At 39.1% G+C, this 24,947-nt stretch overlaps 1 protein-coding gene across 35 annotated transcripts in view; it reads right to left on the bottom strand.

Moving 5' to 3' along the window:
* The window catches only part of LOC126867306 (calcium/calmodulin-dependent protein kinase type II alpha chain), a 147,116-nt gene that overhangs the window by 91,955 nt on the left and 30,214 nt on the right, over positions 1–24,947 (bottom strand). For all 35 annotated transcript variants that reach the window (XM_050621663.1, XM_050621631.1, XM_050621630.1 and 32 more), the window contains exon 2: positions 7,191–7,285. In XM_050621663.1, coding sequence (XP_050477620.1) covers positions 7,191–7,285 — 95 coding nt within the window. The remainder of the gene's footprint in view (positions 1–7,190; positions 7,286–24,947) is intronic.

The raw sequence follows: 24,947 nt of genomic DNA, 5'->3' as shown, positions 1-24,947 counted from the left end.
GTCTCTCCTTCCCCTCTCGACACACAGCGCGGTATTCTCTGTCTCTCTTCGTCCCTCTTTACCCTCTGTTTCTCTGGTTGCCGGGCCGAGAGGGATGGCACGGTTGCACCCTCTCTTCTACGACCTTGCTCCAGTAACCTCTTGACCTACACACGCCACGGACGCCGTTCAACCGCATGTTTCTGAAACGAATAAAGCGCGACCGATTCGCCGTTTCACCTTGAATCGGCCAGCCGATCGCTGGATGCGGAAAAATACAGACGGGAAACTGTTTCACCGATTTCCTCTCGTCCATTCGATTCCTGAATCTGAAAATGTTCCCGCGTTTCCTATAGCTCCGGTGGTATTTCGCGGATTTCGGCTTAGAGGAAATATGCTTGAGGGGCGTTCGCAGATTATTCGAGTTAACGCGCCGACTGTTGTGCGAATTTATTAGGTTGCCCGAAAAGTTTCTTTCGTTTCATAAGGTGATAATAGATGAACAACAATTTCTGTTTTATATTATTTTATTGAATTAGATGTGCTCCGTTTCGTTCTATCTTTATTATTATATTCGTGAATAATTCAATAAACTAATATAAAAGAGAAGACATTGTGCGTCTGTTATTTTCTTATAAAACGAAAGAAACATTTCGGACAACCCAATAATATACTCTCTGTTCTGAAAGGAAAGGTGAATGGAAATATATTGCATCATAACATGTAATTTTTGCAAAGTATTGTATTATCTTCGTGTGATTCTTTCCGACGATGTTATCTGGGTCGTTGTTGAACATTTTATAGTCCATAATGATTATCTTGTTTTAATCATTCTAGAAAATTTAGACCGTGCGGTGGAACGTGTTAAAGTAATGAAATGTGTAAATTCAGGCGACTCAGATTCAATTTATTTGAAAGTAGCATACGTGCCAATGGAACCACTCTTGATATTTAGTGCAAATTCAAAATAACTATTCGCGCTGTATATTAATTTTTTGCTGAATACATGTTCGCGGTAAATATGTTGTAACTTCCGTATACTCGTACATTGTCAAATTAGTCCGAAATTTTACTAATACGATCGTGACAATCGTATCGAATTATAGAGCTAATGAAATTTCAAAATGCCTTATATAACAGACAATATACACGTGGAAATTTTCTACGATAGGCGTTCAAATATTTTCCTAAACCACTGTATTTCCTACAGCTATTTCTTCATAGTAGAACAGGACAGCCACTGGTCAGACATCCTCGAATACCACGATCTATGGTATAGAGGCTAATATTTGATTAATTCCGCTTCTCCGTCTTGTTATAAACGTTGCTAGAAATACGAACGTAACCTCGAATAGTCTCAATGAATGATTTCTAACAGTTTAGATTTCGCGAATGCGAAATAGGCACAGGATATGAAGGCAATGATTTCAACCGCTGCAAGAGAAACAAACTGGATCGTGCGTTTCCATTACCGGTATCTCTTAGATTATCCTCTTCGTTTGTATATGTTGTTAAGCTTGGCCAGTCGTAACGTTTTCGGCTGCATCGAAACTAGTGAAGCGACTGGCCAGCAGGAACTATCCATCGTGCCAATAGAAACACCGACGAAATTTATCTCTTCTCCTACTTTCTCTCAAACACAGCCGGGCAAAACTTTTCGTTCTATAAACGCTGACAGCATTGTGCAAAACTTGTGAAGCATCTACGTTATTCGGAATCGTGACCAAAGATACTTTTAAACTAAATGCTTGTACTCCGTTACGTGTATTGTTACATGAGAATAAATCTTTTATTGACCACTTTTTAAATCGAACATTTCAATGCTTCAACCGGGAAATTGGAAATTAGCTAATGAATAAAATCAATTTTATGTTAATGTAATGGTAAGCTAACTGATTCTCCCTGTAATTTTTCACTTATGTAACGAAAGTTCGCTTAGGAATAAGTAGATTCAGTCGGCAGCAACGATTCAATCAGACACTAATAATAATTTCGTTCAAATAAATGCAGAGTTTTACTGTGACTAAGAAATGGTTTTAATCAATTTCACTCTGATCCTTATAAATATTTACACTTGTCTGAAGGTAATCCATCAAAAAACAAGCGATTCCTGAGAAAATGAAAGATTAAATTTAGAATTTCAAAGATTTAAGAACACGTTAAATAATGTTACTATGAAGTTAAGAGGCAATGAATGTTGCTCGATAATAATATTATAAAATTAAGCGAATAATATAAAATAAAGTAGAATTTCAGTTCATACGTCCGAGGATAATCTATGGCGAGGAAATGAAGGTAACCGATTGAACATTCGACAAAGTGGGAATCCGGATAATCGGTTTCTGAATAATAATCAACGTTCCGCGGTAAAGAGAAATATAGAAGTTGAAGCTATGAATTTGCGTGAAGTTCTACAACTCATTGACGTCAATCCTGTCATCTGAAACGAGATGAAATTTCATCCAGTTTCAATCCAACGAAAGAATTTGTCGCTCTGCCGGCCAGTAAGATTCCATTGAAAAGAACTCGCGAAGCTCACCTCGGAGCCTCCAAGAGAACCTTATGACGTCAATCTGCTTATCTCGGTGACGTTCGTGGACGATGAAAACGCGCCGCGATTTTAAGACAAAGTTCGATGAAAAAATGTTCGTTGCTCTGCCTCTTCATATTGTGATGTATCTCCAAACACCTCGCTCCAAAATTCGTTTCATTATTAAGTTGTTAATTTATTCGTTCAATTTTAAATGAATTTACTAATAAATTGACTTGTTCGCTTGTTCGTTATTTTATATTTCTAAAATATTTCATTTAAATTTCTTTCAATTGGTTATAACGTTATTTATATCGAAAAGCACATAGTGACTTATGGAGAGACAAATTGATTTTACCACTTATTACGTCGAACCAATTTCTGAAAATTAATGTTTGATAATAAAGTTGAGATTGTACGGTTGCTAATTTATAGATGTCGCGTAAATCCGCAGATTATACAGTTTCTAATCTAAGGATCGGATATATAAGGTACTTCTGAACTAGTAGAGAAGTGCCATTATAATTAATTCAAACAGTGACACTTGTATATTCCGCCAACACGTCGAGTATGAATCATTTTCTGTATACTGCAAGTAATTTTTTAAACGAATAATTGAAATCTATAAACTCTATTTATACACGTGTGTTGATTCCATAGGAAGATAACAAGTTTTAATCCAATATCTTCCTTTTAATCATTACTCCCATAATAAGTCACACATTTTAATCATATTTGCGTATCGTTAATTCAAATTGCTTAAAAGCGACGTATTCGTACATCTTAAATTTTCTTTAATTGCTCGTCGAATCTCATTTCTACATTCTTGTGCCAAACATATCCGATCGTATCAATTACTGTCTCTTAATTACCAGATCAACGCTACAAAATCAATAATCAACTACGATCGTTTCGCTCGATTAAAATTGTACGTCTAACGATTTAACAAGATCGCAAGGAACTTGAATTGTCTATAAATTGGAGGAATTGGAAGGACCATGTGAAGATTACGTCGTCAAACGATCAAAGACGAGGCGAACAGACAACTTTTTGCTCGTGTTTGGTTTTTCCCCTGGCGAGTGGATCGTCGCCCTTGCATTCTGAGCGTGACCCTTGAAAATTCCTCTCGTCGCCCGAATTCTAAAGCTCGATTACCGGCGTCGATCGAACGCAATGTGGAGCAGCATCAAGGCAAACAACCACGACCGAACTTTCAGTCGAAAGTTGACCTGTTGACGTTGAAAACGTAATATGCGATCGACGTGTTCGGTTACGTACACTAAATGAATGCACAATCTCGTTTTATCTCGTTTTAATAATTTCCGCTAATATTGTAGGAATAGATACAGTCGTATTAATTAATTTTAAATACAGGGTGTCCGGAATACTTGGGACAAAACTTATACTACCAGTTAATCAGGTCAAAATAGTTTATGCAAACTTATGTCCGAAAATGCTTTATCGTAGAGTTGTAGGCGTTGAAAGGGAAAGTTGTTTCTTAGGACTCGCTATACGGAATCGCAGGCAGAGACAAATGCGTTTACTGTTGTTTCTACAATAACAGGAATATTCGAAAGAGTTCGTCACAGTGATTAGTTGGACGAATGGAAGCCTGTATACTGGCTGAAGAAAGAAATTCCGAACATTTATTATGTCAAAACAATCGATGAAAGTCTTTGAACCTTATAACTTTTCAACGAAGCATTTTCGGACATGAGTTTGTCAGAACTTTTTTTACCCGCTTGAACTTATCGACACGTAGTATAAATTTTATCCTGTCTTTTTTTTTTAGATATCCTGTATATAGTATATATTTGGATGCATTCGATGCATCATGACGTCAAATTATGTGGCTAAACTTTGAAGTCATGTTACAGATCGTAATAGTAATTGTGAAAATCTTAACGTTCGAATCAAATCTTCACGTTCGCTCAGATAGCTCGAGAGAGATCGATTGATCGTATATTCTATCGTATAAAATATTAGCGATAAACTGTTGTTTTAAAAGAAAATCCCAAACAATACACGAAATATGTATGTCTCGCTTCTGTGTAAAAAGAAAGAAAGGAAACAAGGAGAAAGCGAGTGTAACCAAGCGAATCTATAATGATATTTCTGTTTTATCTCGACTCCTTTAAAGGTGAAGTAAAATTCATTTACCACGATAAATTTTCATTCGTTATAAATATTCCTACGATATAGTAACGTTAAATAATTCCCCGTGAATCAGACTCTCTTTTTACACGTTTCGCGCGGTGTGATACGCACGCGAGACGCGGGATGAGTCACGCGAACACATATTAGGATCTGTGCCAAGGAATCGATTGATAGGGACAATAAAGCTTATGATAGAGCGTACGATACATCACCGGTCGGGTGGCGATCCGTTTGATACTAAATTTATCAATCGCTGTCTGCTAAGCGAAACTTGTGCACACAAGTGACGGAACCGAAGAGGAACGTGTGTCTATTTGAACGTGAAAGATCGTCACTTCACAGTTCCAATATGTAGAAACATTTCGGATTATTCATTTACAGATTCAATAGGAAAGCGATGAAATGGAATTATTATTGAAAATATTAAGTGATACTAAAATATAGAGTTCAGAGTGCCCGAAATATTTGTTTCTTTCTTCCTTCTTTTCTTTTTCGTTTGATATTGTATTTTAAGAATCTAGAGGACTATTATACCGAAGAATAAAATTTGATAAAAATATTCGAAGACGGTATATTTTATTAGTATCGTTCTTTTTCTTTCGGTATCATATTTTACGATTAGAAAAATTCCAAACTCGTTACAAATCTACTGAGGACTTCTATTTATATTTATATTTCTTTGATCTAAATATCTTTCCCCCCTATATAATATATTAGGTTGTCCGGAAAGTGTCGTTCTTTCGCAAACGTGTTTTTTACAACAGTGCACCTTCGTACAAATATAAAACCAAGTCTGTGAAATGTCGCTGTGTTTATCTCAACGGAATAAAATGGATCGTACGTAATTCGACAAAATAATATTAAAAACGTTGTGCGTCTATTATTTCCTCATAAGACGAAAGAAACTTTTCGGACAACCTAATAATATAGAAATGATGGATATTAGGCATTCAAGTATTTGCCCAAAAAGCCATCGCATAATTCAAAGATTATTAAAAATATTCGTAAGCTAAAGCACACGAAAGGAAGGAATCCGAAATATGGTAAAACTTCACTTAGCAAACTCGAACTTGCCATATTTCTATTTACCTTGGACGAAATAATTTCCCTTCCTTCCCCCCCCCCCCCCCTTCCCATGCAAGAATTTCTACGAGATTGTCTGGTCGACGATGTGGACATAGACAATACGCTTAACCGTAGTCTCCAAAAATCTGTGCTCGATATCGCAACACGCGTAAGCCAGTCGCCTTGATTTTAGCTCGTTAATTAAATTGACTGTCGTGGCGTTTATCGGATCGTTTTTGCTCGATATTTTGATTGATTCAATTACGACGCTCATCTGGCTTCGCGTCACATCCAACGTTTTATTTTATCTTTCTCCTCTTTTCTTTCCGTTATCATTTTCGTTCCGACGAATAAACAGACGTATATGAAACTTCGCGCGTAAAAACAGGTAAGCAGGTTTTCCCGAATCGAAGATCGTGTACGGCACTGGCAACTGTTGGTCGCGATGGAATGTTGGCAAACTGACAACGGCGTCGCTTGTTGTTTTTAGACGCTAAATCTCTTTCGGTATACAGAAAGCTCGGCTCTTTTCGCGATTCCATGTCCGATCGTCGAGATACGAGCGAACAATGTCTCCGGACGAAATGAGCGAAAATGGCATGGCGATGATTGAACAGAAGATTGTACGGACAATTAGAGGAATGAGTTCGAGAATTTGAAGATAACGAGGATACCGACTGTCGAAAATTTGATATATGTAAATCCATATACAAACTTTTCTTACAGACAGATTCGCGAAAGAGTAACGTAAATGTTACGTTAGTTTTGTTGATTTAAGCGTTGTAGACTGTAAGGGAGCAAATGAATTATTTTTGCGAGTAGAAATCCGAATAGAAATTTAGCCGCAATGTGCGAAGCAGTATATAATATTTTTAGGCTACCGATGAAATTTCAAGGAACATCGTTAATTTTTCGCATCACGTTCGACGTCCATATGTTTTTAAGCTACTTGAAAAGAATAATTCTACTATTATGTTTATATCGCGTATTGATAAACTATTTTTAAGAACGGGACATATTTTAATCAGAATATTCCCAAAATGCGAACTGAAATATTTAAAGTGAAGCTACTTGCGATGAAATTTTAACCGAATGTCCTTTCAAATGGAAGAAGACATGCGCCGCAAACTGCACGAGCATAGCCTTAAAAAGAACAAATTCGAATTTATGCCGCGAATTGATAAACTATTCCATAGAACTCGTTCCAAGCGTTTCGTATTTTCGCGTGAAACTTGCGAGGACCATTTTCATGGTAACGTAGCCTCATCAAAGTCCATGAAGCGTAGTCGTTTCGCCTAATACCCCTATGTATTTTAAATGCTAATGTTCTTGTATTGAACTTCATTGCGAAACTCTCGAAACTTCCCAGCCACTTCATTAACATATTCATCTACGATATTAATTATCGTCTTTCGTCGTCGTCGTTACGGTTAAAACGAAGAATTTTCTTCGAGCTTACCTCTTGCCGTCAGCTTTTTCGTGTTTATAATCTTCGCGGCGAATTCGTGACCGGTGCTCTTCTGTACGCATCGTCGAACCACCGAGAAGGCACCCCTGAAACATTTCAAACACAGATTCCCGTTAATTCGGCGTTCGACGAGACACGGCAACTCTCCGGGCGAGAATGATAAAACTCGCGAAAAGCGATACGGTTAATCCGTTAACGAGCAGACTCGTAACTGCTCTCCAAACTTCGCGAAACCTATATATTTGCCCTCTTGAACGACTGTCGAATAGTCGAAAGGTTGAACTTGGTCGATTACCCTACTGTACCGCCACTGCTATATTTGGAATATGTGTATCTATATATGTATATGTACATGGCGCAGACAGATGGAAATTAGTTAGCAGCAGTAAAGTTTTTTGTAGTACAGAGTTTGCGAAGATAGGAGATGGTTGTTGAAAAGAATCTTCGGATCGTTGTTGTAATTGCAGGAAATTTGACAGTGAGTTTGGAATTCTTTATACGAAAAGTGGGCAACTTAAAGTCGGAAGAAGTTTAATGGACGAATGTTCGAAGATGCACGTTCGTTTTATGGAAGAAAAATTTGGTACTCGGAATTTTGGAATCGTTTGGCGATAATTTCTGTGTAAGAATTTCGGTGATTATTGAATCGGGATTGTTATTACGGATAATAATTGTAAAAAATTTCAATCGTTCGTAGGAACTGTAGTCTCTCAAAATTCACGATATCCATCTTTCTCTAGCCGTAAAGCGTGTCCAAACGTTTAAGAAAACGTTGTTCCACTAAAATTACAATTTTCATTCTCCATGCTCGATAAATTCGAGAAATTCTCGAGAAATCAAAGAAACGAAGGGCAGAGGGTAGCTACAACTGGAGTGTTTGCCTGGAAACGCAATTGTGTTTTCTCTGGACGGTGTCCTTTGTCTCCGTATAATCGGATGACGGAAGAAAAGAAGGTGGCGTGGGCGAAAGGTGACCCAGATCTACGTCGATGCAATTAGCGAGCGAAAGGAATTGAACTTCCGGGCTCGTTATTATTCCAGAAGTATTATTTATCCGCGTCGATTTTCCGCCATCAATCGAGCCTAACGAACGGCGAATCACCTGAAAGGGTTTAGATCAAATCTGAGAAAGAAGCGGCGAAAAGAAAGATGAAAGAACCTGAAGGGAAGAGAATTCGAAGAAGAAGATTTGACGAATGTCGATACTGTCAGTCATAAAAATTGATAATTTTTTCAAGATGAATAGAAGGACGTCTAAGAAACTGGCGAAAGAGCATCCAAACGTATGCAATTGGCTTGGGATGCCTAAAGATTCCTAAACTTCCAAATTTCAAATGTCACATCACTCGTCGTACAAAATATCAAGGTAAAAAAAGAATGAAAAGGAAAGGAACATTCAATTTCTGAACAGCTTCTCGACAATTTTTTCTTATATCATTCATCTTTGAAAATATTGAAACAAAGAACAGGAATAAATAAAAGAAGCTAAGTGTAAAAGCCTATAGTGATTCAACTTTGAACAGCTCCCAGGGTAACTTCGTTTCGCATTAAGCGCCATCCAAAGTACTAAGAGAAAAAGAGGGAAGAGAGGAAGGGGAAAACGGTAAAAGCTAAAAAATAAAAGCGACCTGAGGACAAAAGGTCAATCTGTGCAGTACCTGTTCCTGGAACAGCTTTCTCTCCATACCATCCATCATCCAAAGTATCAAAATAGAAAGAAAATAATAGAAAAAAATGTGATTGCGAGGATAAAAGTTCGAAAGATGAAAGCAATACGACGATGAAAAGTCAGTGTTAACCTCTGTTCTTCGAGTACCTCCATCTCGTATTATTCATCATTCGAGGTACTAAGATAAAAGAAGAGAAGAATGAAATCAAAAAGAAAAGGCCGGAAAGGGAAAAATTCTAAAGAGAAGAGCTTAAAATATAAAAGTGACAAAGATAAAGACAGGTAATCTCCATTCTTGGAACAACTTTTGTTCCGCGCCATCCATCACCCAAACTTCTAAAACGAGAAAAGAAATAAAAAACTGAGTTAAAAAAAGAGAAGAATAGGAGAATAAAAATCACGTTAGATCGAAAGGTTAGAGACCTGAGAAGTAGAAGCAACGTCAGGACAAAAGGTCAGACCGTGCAATCCTTGGGCCAGTTTCTCCGCCATCGTTCAAAGTACCAAAAATAAAAAGAAAATACTAAAATAAAGAGAAAAAGAATAGAAATTAAAAATAGCCAATCACGATGCTAAAAGTCTAAAAGATAGAAGCGATATCAGGACGAAAGTTCGCGCCGTACACGGCGTTTTGCGGAAATCCATCCATCGCGTATCCTTCCTTGAAGTAGTTCAAGGCAGGGCGCATCGGCGCAAACGCAACCTTAATGTTTCATCCTGCAGGCGTCGGCGTTGTTGCAGCGGCAGCGTCGCGACGCTCCTGCGCTCGACCAGCCAAGCCAGTTGGTCTGCAAGGAAAAAGGGCGAGGCGGCACCCTGCACCCCTTGGTCACCATGGAAACTGATCATTACCGGAGATTGCCGAGGCGACCTGCACACCGATCCACCTGGATCACGTGCTTCTCGCTGGATTATCACGTTCGACCGGCTACATTCCGCGAATCCGCTGTCAAGATTACTGATATTGTTCGTTAGGTCGACGTCCAGAAGGGTTTCGCTGTTTAAATAGTTTCTGCTTCAAATTTGAGGAAGATGCAGGTTTAGCTTAGTTTAGCTTAGTTTAGCTTAGTTTACGAGGGTACAATCGCTCGATGATTTTATAAATGCGAATGTTTAGACGATTGGAACGTTCACTTTTGTATAATTAATTAAAATGGATTGTGATGTCGGAAATTGCACATGTCCTGAGGATTGACAAGTGCGTTACTGCGTAGATGTATTGTTTGGGTATTTGATTGTCTTGTATCTTGGAATTGTTAATCGGACTAATGCGTGTATAAGATTAAATTGGGATAACATAATTACGAAATTTTAGATGCGGTAAAATAATATTTGCAAATTTGTATGTAATAACAAACTTGATGTATATAGATGTTAAACTTTGTGGGACTTTTAGATACTTTAAAGCTACTTATTTTTAGGATAGTTTAATGTTAGCTTCACTGTCTTCTTAGCTATGCTATGCTATGGGTCAGGTGAGGAACGATTCTGAGGAAATCGATGGACAAATTTATTAACGATTTACTTAAACATACGGATCGATATCCCAATTTGTAAATTTACAAATACGAATTATTTTATATTCAGTCAGTGATCTTTAGAAAGAACATTTGATCCTATCTTCTTTAACCTTCGCTAGGTGGTCCATTGAAACTGATAACACAAGGAAATTCGAGGAATCAAAGTGTATCTATACTCTTGGATAGGACGTCGTATCGATCGTCACGAGATCTTTACGTGCCATCGCGATCGGTTCGAATGGCATCAATCTGATCAACCTAACAGCGATTCTAACGCTCTCTCATAGAAATCCGTGAACCAGATTTCGAGTACACTTGGCCAGAACCGTTTGCATTCGCGTTTAATCGCGCTTGGCGAACGATCGAGCAGGAGTCGCACTTGGCGGGGAATCGGCTCGGTTCAATTTACTAAAACGAGCTACTACGACTCCGGTTCTCCGTGCCAATTAACAAAAACGCCTAAACCACGTACACAATAACGATCACGGGCGCCAGATCGTTCGCAGCGTTTAGTTGTTTGCTTTTTGATCTAACACCGGCCAATTCACATTTAGCAAAGTGATTTTTACAACACCTGATAGTGTTCAAATAAAGAGTTGAAGAGAAACGAATACCTCGGTGATGTAAACGTATGTTTAACATAATCTTTGTTACTCTGTGAGTCATTACAAAAATTTCTGTGGAACTTTCCTCATCTTCAGATTGCATTCCATAATGTTACACGGATAATATATAGACAATAACAGATCGCAATAGAATAATTACGTATAAATAATAATTAGACCGCGGTTTTTATGCAATTATGACAAATTTAAAGATATAATATGTAGTATATATATATACTTCTCCATTCGCACATAGTAATTTTTGGATTCAATCAATTGTCTTAGATGTAAGTTAATCTTGAGCCATGAACGTAAAATCTAGGACCTATAGCCTATAAATAAACATGTAACCTGTGGTATATGCAAAAATATATATACTGTCCAAAGTGTAGTATTTTTTACGACACTTAATGGGTGACGCAAATTTCTGCATCCTATTCTAATCTTAATTGTATCCAGGAAAATATGAATTTGCATAAAAATCCACAGCCTATTGAAACTAAATCGTTATATACGACATTCGGTAGATGTTCCTTTGCGAACGTGGAATATCCATCCCATGAAAAATTGGAAATTCCTGCAGGTAACCGAAGAGATAATTCGATTATCTGTGCCAAACGAGATCCATCGGAATGCTGGAAAACGACGGAAGTCGTAGCAGATATAGCGCGCGAGTCACTCGAATAAGAGAGATGGTTACAGATAGAGATTATACGATTACGAATGCAGAAAGCCCTGCGAGGAAATATACTCCTGTCTAGAAATATTCTATTATACCAGGAATCAGATTCGAAGGAACGGAACGGCCAAAGCGCGTTAGATTGCGAGAAAATTGAAACGCGACCGAAGGTGCGAAGGAAATTTCTTCGTCTAAAAATAGAATCTTAACCGGGGATTTGTTCCGTTTTATTACGTTGCAGTACAATTCCCACCCACGCTGTCCTGCTTCTTTTTTAATGAATATCTGTCACGTGGACAGAAACCAGCGTGGAAAAGTTTTTATCACGAGACGCACTCGTTGACGCAATTGCATTGTCAATGGTAATGAATAAGATGAACAGAAAAAAAAGAATAACAAGGTAGTAGAAGGATGAATAGAGAGAAAGAGAGAGAGAGAGAGAGAGAGACGTTAGCTCTTTTTTAATCGCTTTGCCAATCTTACGGCTAACGTCATCGTTACTCTGCATAAAACCTGTGCACTGCAGTTGGCAAAGGACACGCTGCTCAACCTATTTTCCCTAAAATCCATTCGGTTTCCATTCTTCGTTTCTTGCGTGCAAAAGGACCGTTTATAGGTCCCTATGGAATATAAACCCGGAGAAGATTCAGAAAAATCGGGCAAAAAGGGGAGAAATTTACGTTTGTACGCTGGGTCGGCTCTTTGAGAGTGTGTAAGATCATGTCAGAAAATATATGGGAAGAATTCTATAGGATAAAATTGGTTGTAAGATGCTGAATGGTAAAATATGGTGTTCCAAGTGCCTATGAGTTTTTATGATTAAGTTTCACGAAATAAATTAAGACAGGAATAGTCTCCATTTCGACTTATCTGTACCGTACGGACAGCTTTAAATCTCTTAGACTGAAGAAAATCGAGGCGGAAGATGGAGAATGTAATGAACTTTTATATACGAAATTGTTTAATTTCAGTATATTGAACGAGAAAAGTGTAATTTCAGTTCTTCTCAATCAGACTGCGTGTCTTGGCGTACTTCGCACTACTTAAAGTTCTTTTCGCAAGAGATAAATTAAACGACTGAGAGAAATGGTTAAAATGAAGAAGACAGTCAATTAATCGATCAATTCATCGATTAATCAATCGATTCGTATATGGATACGAAGCGCCAACTAGTAACATCTTCCTCTATCACCAAAATTACTTCCTTATTATAATACAACAGACGAGACGCGTACACTGTTCGCTTCTGCCTATTCACATGCAATAAATTCTGCCAGACCAGTCACGTTGCCTATATTTCTCATAAACTCCCGGTTCCCTGAGAAAGGATTAAATAATAACTAACAGAAAACAGGAACAGCGAGGCGCGATCCTCGCCGCCTTACACGCCAAGCTCAACCTCAAAAGGAAGCCCAACCAGCAGCTACTTCGTTATCTGAAAAATCTGTGACAGAATCCTAAGGAAAAAACATACAAGGCAAGCGTCGAAAAAGGAGCAAAGTGAAAAAGGTTTTGGTAAGAAGGATGGGGAAGGAGAGAAGAAGCCACTGACGCAGAAATGGTGGTCGAGTGACAGTGTCGGCCTTGAATCGAGGCAATCGCTCGACGACACGACGTGCAAGTAGGGCGTGCAAGAGTCGGCGATGTGCTTTCAAAGCGAAGTTTCCTGCCGCCTGGCGACGGTGCGCCTTTGCAGAGCGTTGCGACGACACGTCGATACCTTTAAATATCCAGCCTTACCCCCCGGGTGAGATCCTACAGCGATCGTGTACGCGAGGGCAAAGTAGACGACCATAGGATCTCGCACAGGGAACCAGCCTCGGCTATAAACGTGTCCCCGGCCAGCGTTTTATCGTTGATCGATTTTCCTCGCAACTCACGACCGAATGGAGATCGCCATCGTTACGTGTGCGCGCGTGTACGCCGATGTATTTCTATTTTATGCAACACGGGGGATCCTTGAATTCGTGAAATCGAGCGAACCGCGCGTCAACGGAAGTCGGGAGTATTTCCCTTGGTAAAAGGACGACACATATGAACACGATAGGTAATTTCGATGTATACGTATATGAACTTACCCGTCGATATATCATCGACGAATTTGCTTCTAGGGACTTTGCAATTTGCTTGTGTAAAGACTCGGAGGAGAGTTAAGGTTAATTGATATGTTCGTTATTTACAAGGGTGACCTCCAACAGTTTGCAATACGTCTATCTATAGACCTTATCGGAGATCCTTATGGAAACCATTGTTGGCAAACTTGACCTTCGTGTTGGGAATTGTGCGAGCGACAATTATGTGCTGGGGATTTTTAATGGATGGGGAGAGCGCATTAGAATTATTTAAGTATGCGGTCTATTTTAAAATTCTGGAATAGGGGTGATATTGTTCTTTGGGGTCTTAGCAGAAGGTACACTTAACGCTGCTTCGTCAGTTGGGGCGGAATATTTCTATTCCCTTAAAGCGACCAACGCGTGAAAAAAAGTTGAACAGGAAAATTGATTTCCGGCCATTTTCGTGTACCAGAACTGTAATATCTTTAATAATTTCTGTATGAAGATGAAGAAGAGTACCTGTCTTTTAAAAAATGCAATACTATGTGCATTTGTTAAATTTTCCATCAAATAAAATTTGTAAGACCACGGCAATGTTAATAATTGATCTCACCATTAGAGTGTCCTGCTATGGTTTTTCCAAAGCAGGACGCTTAATCTCGTCTCATCCTCGTCCGAAACTTCCAAACTAAAATCTAATTTATACATCCAGGATACTCTAAATTCGCGTCTCTAACATACGTTTCAACCCTCGTCGTTCGATCCTCTCTCTAACCCTAGCCTAGTGCATTTAGTAACTAACTAGGAAATCTCAGCTACCGATTCCATCCCCGGTAGCGAAGGAAAGTTTTAATAAGACGGCGAAGACTTTCGACTTTAGGCTAGTCAACTACCCTTGATGAAGCTCGAGAGAGGAACCGCGTTTATTTACAAAGTAAAGGCTTCCTCCATTCGAGTCGACGTTATCCCCGAGCTATCTGGTAACTATCTAAGAATTCCTCTCTATGTATTCTTATCCGCGAGCATCGTTCGAAGAGGATTCTTATCGAGTGTCGCGATCGACGGGCGAGCTTGCTGGCTCAGGAGAACTTTTAATAACTCCGTAAGACTCGCGACCTCGTCGATGATCCCGACTTGGCAGGCGACTTTGGCACAACCCGTACCAACGTTCAGAAAGCTAACTAGCTGTCTTTTACAATAGGCAGTAAAGCTGCGCGCGCAGATCCTGCAGAATCCTGACCCGCGGGCTTCTAGCGTAGGATCCACCGTGTCACGTGATACATCGTAAAACGTGTAGCTACATTTTTGCATAGCCAGCCCGAGTCTGTCGTCCTACTTCTCCTGCGGAGAGGTGGCGATCAGGAGCCGCTGCATGCACGTACACGCGCCGTCAGGTTACAGGATGCACGAAGAAATGGTTTGCATTCGAAGCAGGGCTTGAATAAATGATGGATGAGATATAGAGATGTTTCGCTGTTTTGAAGTATTATAGGGAAGCGTGGTATAGATCGGAGAGTGAAGGTAACAGAGGAAGGCTATAGACTCCTTTTAGCATCATAATTGAAATTTAATGATTTATTGGCGGGGTATTTTTAGCGTGAATAAGTTTCAGTCTGTTATAGGGAGCATTTACAGAAAATGGGGGAAAGACAGAGTATCGTTTTCTTTTAGTAATCGAAAGTTACTAAAGTTTTACTGACAGACTGCTCTTAATATGAATAAGTTTTCGTTTGTTATAGGGAGCATTTTTAGAAAATGGGGGGGGGGGCAAACCGAGTATCTTTTTCTTTCAGTAATTGGAAGTTACTAAAGTTTTATTGAAAGGGTGTTTTTGGCACAAGTTTTCGTTCGTTATAGGGAGGATTTTTAAAAAATGGAACAAGCGCAAGAATTGAGCATTATCTTCGTTTAGTAATTGCAGATTATTCTACTGTTTTATCGGTAGGTTGTTTCTAATATGAATAAGTTTCGATTCAATGAGTTACTATAGCATATGTATAACAGCCTAACGTACGCTCTAAAGTAACACGGTAAAAGATGAAATAAAATTTACAAGTCAAATAACTCGAAACGAAAAGATGTCTCTAGAGGTTCGGGCTAAGAAACTCTTCTCGATGGAGGAGAAACCAGATAGTCTCTAATGGTAGGTTAGACCTGGTCTGGGCTAAAAGGATGATTGATACATTAAAGAACCGCGCACGAAGCTAACGATCACGAAGCACTTCATCTTCTATCGCGTAGGAAAAGAATTATCCGACACTGCACAGGGGGTAAGAAGTCGACTTGCGGCTAACCGGCGTCCTCGCCGTGCTCGTAAGATGATTTCCCCCGGGACGTCTCGTTCCCGTGTTCCCCAACAAGCCGTTACGGTATTACGATCGCGTCTGTTTAGACGAAAAAGCTAGAAATTCGGTTAATGCTGCTTCTCGTGTAACCGTACCACCCACTGTTTCCTCTCGACCTGTGTACGCCCTTGTACATAGTCTCTAATCATCCTCCAAATACAAGGCAGAAAATAGCTTTCCACTAGTTCAGCCGTAGAACTAATCTGACTTAAGTAATTTCGATAGAAAATCGTATTTTTTGTTCTAAAAAAATACTTGTATATTTAAATGATTTCTATATTGCGCATTTCGTGCAATATGATTCTTGACCCAACTTTCTTTCCTGACATATCCCTGACACGAACATACATGTTCGTGTTCTGTTTCTATACATATTTACTAAACATGTAAAAGGGCAAAGTAGAACGAACTCGTAATTTAATATTTAATTTTGCAATATAGAGATACGACAGAGCGCAAGAAAACGCAAGAAAACTCAATTTCACTTAAAAGATTGATAACGAAACTACAATTGATGCAAGGCTATCTTCGATAAAAATAAGTTTGACGATAGTCTTTTTCCTTGCTAGAATCCTAGTTACGATTCATCGTCAGTAATTCGTTGTATTTAGAAATATATGTTCTGAAGAAACCGAATCCGGTCCATAAGACTCGTCTAAAAGTCTTATTTGGGAAATCGATATTCCGTGTACACGCAAGCTGACACAATAAAAATTCCTACATTCCAAAGTTAAGGATTATCAGGAAAGTTTGAAGTCAACACAAACTACCCCCGTAACTTGAAACCGCGACATTGGCAGTCACCGGATCGTCATAAATCTCCTTTCACGCTGACCCCAAGGCATTTTCAGCCCGTCGTCTAAACAAAGCTCTGTTCCCATCTTCCTTCTCTCTCGTTTCGTCGTCGCTTGAAAGCTTTTTTTCGCCTTTTTGTTGTCGAGGCACGCGCGTGTATCGTTGTGTCGCCGCTGTTCCGTGTCAACTGTCTGCCGAGCAGCGTGCGGAACAATGGAGCGGCGAGCCGAGACTGGCTGCAATAGTTCTGCCGACGTTTCGCATTCATCCGCGGCCGCGATGCAAAAAGGAGAGAGACCGCGAAATAGAGAAACAGAGAAGCTAACGTACAGCGGAGAAAAAATGAGTGGAAAGGAAAGAATGAATCGTTGCCACGCTTTGACGGCCGAGACAACACTCGTTACATCGATACATCGCTGATTCCATTGGCCCATGTTGTCGACCTATATATCTTCCACGCACTCTTTTGTGCCAGCGAAGTTCGAAATATATTGTGAAACGATTATTTCTGCCGTTGGCCGACGATTTTTGTAGGATGATTGAGCTTTTGGTGGATCAAGTATAGCGACCGAGGGATGTATTGCGGGATGAAACGTTAAGGGTGTGGGATCGGGTGTATGAAGGGTGATCAAGTATGAGAAGGTATATTAAGGATTATAGTGGAAGTTTGGAAATTTAGAGACATAATTAAAGGAAGTATAAAGTATAGAGGATTAGCGACGCAGAATAGTATATTAGGGGATAATTGTCTGCAGGGGTTTTTATAACGCATTAAATCGCGAGAGCTTGAAAGTCCAAAGACAGAAAATAAATATAGCGGAGAAAATTGATTATTTCCTAAATATTGACAAAGGGTAATAGGAAAGACGTTCCTTGACGTAAACTTCCATATCACGTTAACTTAAAAATTTAAAGACATATAATTAAATGAAACATAAAATCCATCCAATGTCTTCTCACTTGTATTCCAAAAATAAAAAAGAAATTGAACACCTTGAGAGTCGATAATTATACAAAAGAATCATTCATCTTCTGTGATTTAAATATAAAAATCCTGCTCAAGAATCCTCTCGCAACTTTACCCCCTGGAATTTATACCAGACAAAGTGAATACCATTTTTTCTCAAACTGGAGCCCTAAATTCCGAAAATTCAACTCTGCTCGATCGTACCACCTTGAGAAACGGTCCCATAATCCGCACGTGTCCTTACTGCACACTCTACTTTTCCGCGTGGTTTGGTTTCCATCGAAACGCGGAGGATTTCTATTCTCCACCCACTTGGACCTTTAGCCGCGACGCGCTATCGCCTATAAAACAGCATGGTCGCGCGACGAGGACGAGGACGAGGATGATGATGGAGATGGAGAATACGGGAAGGCGAATAGGCCGTGGTGGGAGAGTGAGAGGGATGAGGGTTGGCCGCTTTAGCCGGGCGGGGATGGCTTTAACCGGTCGATACTTCGTTCTACGCCAACCGCTCTCTCTCCCTCTCTTTCTCTCTCTATCTTCTCTCTCTCTCTTGGACAGATGGTTGCGGAGAAGCGTGGCACAGCCCTGATCCTGCTCTCATCGGACATCGATGTCCACCCGCCGGACACGTAGTCCCGGAAGAAGGCTAAGATGCCAAGAAAAAAGATTCTTTCAGAACGTTCACCACTTAAACTATAACGAATTCACTTTCTGCGAGCTCGATTGTATTTGATAGTTTCACTTGGTTCGCAGCTGAAGTCCTAGAAGATCAACCTACGGAGGATCAACTGCAGCTTTTGGTTTTACCTAGGTACGAAATCGATGTTGAACTTTTCGAAGAACAAATAACTTGTTTTTAAGTAATAGTAAATATAAATAGACAATATTGGAAGCGTCGCTGCTTCTCGCTGCTATTCGACTGTTCGGAGCTGTTTAGTAGAGCGTTTGAACAATTCGCGTTATACTTGTGAAACTAGAGAAAATTACGGTAACGTCGAAAAGAAAGTTTGAAAGGCGAACGATACGAGGAAACGGCAGAATTTTACAAAAAACAGAACGATATTCGATAAGAACGACGAGCGAATAGATGTAATATACGTATACTAGAACAGACAATCTTTTGTAACATGGTAAAAAATGTTCAACATAGATGCTACCAGTACATATATATTCGCAAGTAACCATTGTTAATTGAACTATTTTTATTCATTTTTTCCAATACTATGCTTAACACGTTCTGTCTATACCGAATATAAATTAAACACTACACAGCTGGTATAAGATCGAATATAACGAAGCCTTCGCAGTAGATTCGACTGTCCATAGACAGACGTTCGATATCGACTTGCGTAATCTCATCGAAGAACAAACGTCCCTTTCCGGTAGCCTCGTTCCGGTCCGTGCAAAAATAGGAAGGGCGATGCTGGACGTAAAACTCGCGGGCAATCTCCGCGTACATCCGGTATAGCAAATTAGAAAGCCTGCTTCTGACAACTGTGTTCCTTCACAGGTCTTCTTGTTTACCGTGGAAAAATTGCCGGACGGTAACACCGATATCGACTATCGACGTGGCTTAATTAAACGTCACGACGCGTTCATCGTTTCGAAGAGTCAAAGTTCAGCCTGGCGATCGATAAAAAGAAGACCAACGATTCGGATGTGCCTCCGGCGGCCCTGCTTCTTCCGGAAATTGCGTTAGGCCAGAAGATAAATAGCCAGATGATTAAAAACCGTTTGCCGATTCTTGTCTTGAATTTCTATTGCCGTGGTAATAATCGGTTTCCTTTACGATAGATATTGGTAAATTACGAACAAGGCGGAATATCGTAGAACAAAGCGTCATTGTTACTCCGATGTATGGTTTACCGAGTTCTCGTGTTCATCGAACGCTTTCTAGGTTATCTAATTTCCTAAATTTCTTAATTCTTTGATATTCCAACCCTGTTGAGTTTCCAAAATTTTAGATTTTTCAAAGTTCCAGATTTTTAGCTTCCAGATTTTTTCACCTCTAAGCTTTCGAAGCTGTAAATTTCTTGATTTTCGAATTTTTGACTTTTCACATTTTTTCCCAGTTTCCACGTTTCCAATTTCTTTGACTTCTAACTCGTTTCCATCAATAATTCGCTTATCTCTGCGTTAAAGTGGACGTTGTCGATTCAAATCAGCGCGGATCCGCGAATCGAGAGGAATCACAGCGTCAGATAACGTTGCACATCGACAGGTGTATCGCTTCCGGCGGTTCTTGCTGTTTTTCCTACTCCCCCGAGAATTTCGAATAATATGGTCGATTAAAACAGTATTCGTGCGTCCGGTATCGGTACACATTATTTGCAACGTCGCGTCGATTACAACACAGTTACGTGTAATCGGAAAACGCGTGCTTCATTCGGAAGGAAAAATCGTTCGAACACGCCTCGACAGGAGATTAACTCATAAAGTGTATCGGCGCGTATCGATGACCACGAGGTTATAACTCGTTTCACGCTATTGTTCTTTTGTCTCCGAATTTCCACTGGATATCTCGTTTTTCGTTCGAATCTTTCGATCAAACTATTCGGCCGGAAACATTCTCGAATATTGCGTATCGTTAGCTATTGTTAGTACGTATAGAAGTGGTTGCAGATATATGGATATCTCTTATTGTCAAGACATTTGTATCGTTTCATGGAAATCGCAGTGGGAAATCGTGCGAGACTATACGAATCACGCGTTGTTGAAGATAACTTAACTATTCGTACTTCGATTCGATATGCTTTCAGTTGCTGAATTTCCAAGTATATCACAATAGAATCTTCGAATTTTCGAATTTCCATATCTGCGAATCTCTAAATTCCGGAACGTTCAAATGTTGGAGCTCGAAACTTTAGAAGTTTCGAATTTCGCAGCTCGCAATTTTCGGAATCTTTAAATTCTAGAAGCTTCAAATTTCGAAGCTCTCGAGCTTGAGAATCGTTAAACGATGGGAGTTTCATATAGCAAAACTTGAGAATTTCCAAGTCATTAAATCTTTAAGCTTTCAATTTATCCAATTTTCGAAGCTTTCAATTGTCCAATCTGAGACTTTGGAAAACCTCGGAAAACCCATTTGCGAATCGCAGTACCGCGGAAAAAATCACCGCGTCGACAAGTTCAACGATTGCGTACAACAGTGTGTAATTGCGAGCGAGTTGGAGGCAGAGCGCGAACGCAAATAAGCAAATAATCGTCGTGAACGAACGGGAACGAGATAAAAATAGTGTTCGCGAAGCGATCGCATGTTAAACGTGGATGTAAGCAACCCGCTCCGGTTCGTTTCCTTCTGATCGATTTGCACGGCTTCAGAGGCCGCCTTGGTAGATATATAACTTGAATTTCCCAATAATAGGAGGTAACTGGGTAATAGTGGGCAAAGCAGCGAGGTATTACTATATATATCGACTAAATTATGCCTTAGCCGGGCTATTTAAGCACGAAACGATAGAAGTAGTATCTGGCTGTCTGCTCGAGGAACGCCAGGATATTCGACCGCGTAATTTATGCGTCCCTTCGCCAACAGATTGAATTTGGAATCGTATCTATCCGTGTTTAATCAACGAAATCGATCGTCGAAATTTTTGTTCAAGTATACACAATGACAATGACACGATCTACAGGCAAAAACATTGTGAAATTTTACGATCTTGTGCACCTTCAACGTACGTTTTTTAGGTCTGTCTGTTCTCTGCAATAAAGTTCCTCTAACAATTTTCTTCTGATAAATTTCTGGCGAAAAAGTTAAGTTTAATAAAACAATTAGAGTTTGAATGAATTAGAAGAAATAGATTTAGTAATACTGTAATTGACTCGTGATCTATCAAACATCGTTTAAGGAAGGATTTAACATAGAATTTTGACAAATTATCATCCAACCTTTCTCATAATCCTGTTATTTCATATTTACTGCTTTTTGGTATCCATTGCGTGGGTCTGTTGTAGCGGTGAGGCTATGAATATTTATCTAATAATAACCTAATTATTGTCCTCTATTATTCCTCCTCTTCATTGCAACGCCACAAATTAGAATATACATATATTCCTGTAATTATGTAGTAATGTATATTATCACTAATTGTAGTAATTAAACAATCAGAAGTACAAAATGTAAGGTAAAATGCTTTACAAGTAGAAGTATATACGATAACATTCTATCTTTTACCGTAATTCTTTCGAACTATCATAGCGATGTTATATTCAGCGTAAAATATATCTGAAATATTCTCTAAAACCCATAATTAACCCGAAAAATTCATGGAACTTCAACCTTCCACGCCACGACGTGATCAAATTAGAAAGTTGGCTCGGAAACTTCTTAAATATCAATTTCGATTGAAACTGGATCGCAGTCGTAGAGTGGCCACCCCCTTTCCACTCAATCTCTTACGAAAAGCATCGTGAGTGTCGTATAAAGGATTCCTGTGTCGGATCACAGGCCCAGTATGCCTTGTAATTAGGTTATTAGCAAATAATCGAGTTAAACCGATCGAAGTGAAACACGGTGTACCGTTGGACGAGTTACAACGACGAGAAGTGAGTAATGGTCCTGTCAGACTCCAGACCGATGCAAAGTATTCGCAGGAGCAACAACAAAGAAATATTTTTCGTGATAGTGAAATTCGTGTATTCGTTCACGTTGATGCGCGGAATTTGGACAAGAGGAAAATATTCGTTCAGAATTCAGAAGATTTATAATATAGATATCAAGGTCTCGATATCGATAATTGGAAATAATCGAAATATCTATGTGATATTGGCCATTTTAGAACCAAATTGTTTTGGGACCACGAAGAAAACGTTTATTTTACGAAATATTAAAGAAAATATTAAAGAAAATATTAAATTTAAAGAAATTCCCATGAAAATTATTGTAAACATAAATTTACGATTTCCAAGCCTGGACAATTCCACCTAAGCAATTTTTTAATGGATAAATTATTTGTAAAACGAAACCGGCAATTTTAACGCAAAAGTTTGTCTATTCCAGAATTAATAATTCTCATAAATAATAATGAAAGTGGATAGAGTTAGTCATTGATGGACCGTATTGGCTTATTTATAAATTACTCTCGATTCGATATACGTTATGTAATATTTCAATATGTCAATACGCGTACGTGATATTTCCAAAATTGCTATTCGCAATTAAAATTTTATTTGAAAGAACGAAATTACACATGCACCGGTAATGCTCCGAGCCGTATGTGTAAAGGCTTGAAATCTCGAAAAAAGAAATGTCTCTTCGTAATTCAAAGCAGCATAGATACCACGACGCATCGTTTGGCAAAAGGAGAGAGAGAGAGAGAGAGAGAGAGAGAGGGAGAGGAGAGAGGACGTACGATGACCGGCAAAGCCGAGAGAACCAGCGTATAAAAGGAAATTCGAAATGCATTTCCGTCAGGATCCGTTTGCCTCCAATTTTCTTGTCTTTCTCAATGGCTTTCACGATACCAACAAGCGGAGGGCCACACGATGAAAGGCGATGGTGGTGCAAAAAAATCGTTAAGAAAGTAATTTCAGTCGACACACCGTAGCATCCCTCTTTCACGTTCCGGCACTTAGCGCATCGGTCGCGCAGAAATTGATCTTCAGCAGCGGTTTTTTTTTTCGATCAAAGAGCAAAAGGCAAAGGCTACTTGGAAATTTGCTTTTCAAAGAGGCAGCTGGATGTTCTTCCTCGAAGCAACCGGCGTGGAAAGGATAAAAGGCGAACGGAAACCAAGGGAATTATTCTATTTTCCTTTCATTCCTACCTCTTCGTGTCTTCTCTGTTTCACACTTTTCGCCCGTGTTTCGCTTCTCTTTACATATTAATGACATACACTAGCAGAAACTACTAATTAGTTCTACATAGTATCTTATCTATTTTAGCCACTATATTAAGCTTCTTAATAGCTTTTTGCAACTTATTCCATTTTATAACTTGTTCGTTAATCAGATTGCAAATACCCGAGCTATTCTCAAATACATTTTATACGAGACCATTTTTCATACGACCGTGCCATAAATAATAGTAAATTGGTAAATAAATTTGAGAAAATTTAGCAGCCCGAAGATTCAAGCCCGAGACTCAGGCAAACTGTCAAATACGGTAAACTATAAATAACCGCATCCTAAATCATCGTGCATACGTAAATCAGTATTAATATTTAACATTCGCTTTGTATGAGAAATTGAAGGTGTATATATATATATATATCTTGTGTCTGATAGCAAAAATGTAAAAATCTCTAGGACGAAGAGATTATTGGTTCCTCGATTCCAATTATTCGTCGTTTTATTACATTCTGAAAGGGTTGATCTGTTCTAGGTCCAAAATCAATAGAACGATTGAACGTTTTAGAACCGAAGGAAGAAGTGGAAGCATAGAATGAACGATCGATAGATAGTTCCTATTTTTTCACATTCATTATGGTATCTTTTCTCGGTAAAACATCCTAATTTAGTTCGTAGGAATTACAGTTCGATATAGAATCCGTTCGTTGTGTACGTATTTTGTTCTCTCGTGTGAGATACGCCCAACGAACGTAACATAATACCCGCTACTAATTAGTCACGTGTAACGGCGAGCTGGTTACGATACACGATGGCGAGGCCGAGCATCGTCGTCATGAGAGAAAAGGGGAACCTTGAAACCGATGGAACAGGCTACTTAACGCGTGACACAATTAATATGGCTCCTTGGCACGCGTGACATCCAAGGAGCATTTCTCTCGTGACAAACGACGATTTATAGTCGAAGACAATGCACGACGAATTACACTCGACTTCGTATCGTTGTAGAATCTCGTTCACTCAGTGAGATATTTGCCGAGAGATTGTGATTTAGTGATTTTTTATCTTGAGGATCGACATATAAATTTGTTAACTCCCGTTTGATGAAACAACGTGGCATGTTATTGAAAGTTGTATTGCTATTTTGATGGTTGATAAATTAGTAATAATAGAAATAACGTCATTTATTTCTTGTCATTTTCCATCGTGATTGCGTTGCAAATAATTGTGTAAATTGCGAACGAAGTTCCAAACGGGTTCAAAATGTTATTACAACGTGAAAAAACGTTATTGGAATTCAACGTAATTGGAAGTTTGGTAACTT

The sequence above is a fragment of the Bombus huntii genome, chromosome 7 (genome assembly GCF_024542735.1).
Source record: "Bombus huntii isolate Logan2020A chromosome 7, iyBomHunt1.1, whole genome shotgun sequence".
NCBI lineage: Eukaryota > Metazoa > Arthropoda > Insecta > Hymenoptera > Apidae > Bombus > Bombus huntii.
This window is presented reverse-complemented; position numbering and strand designations above follow the sequence as displayed.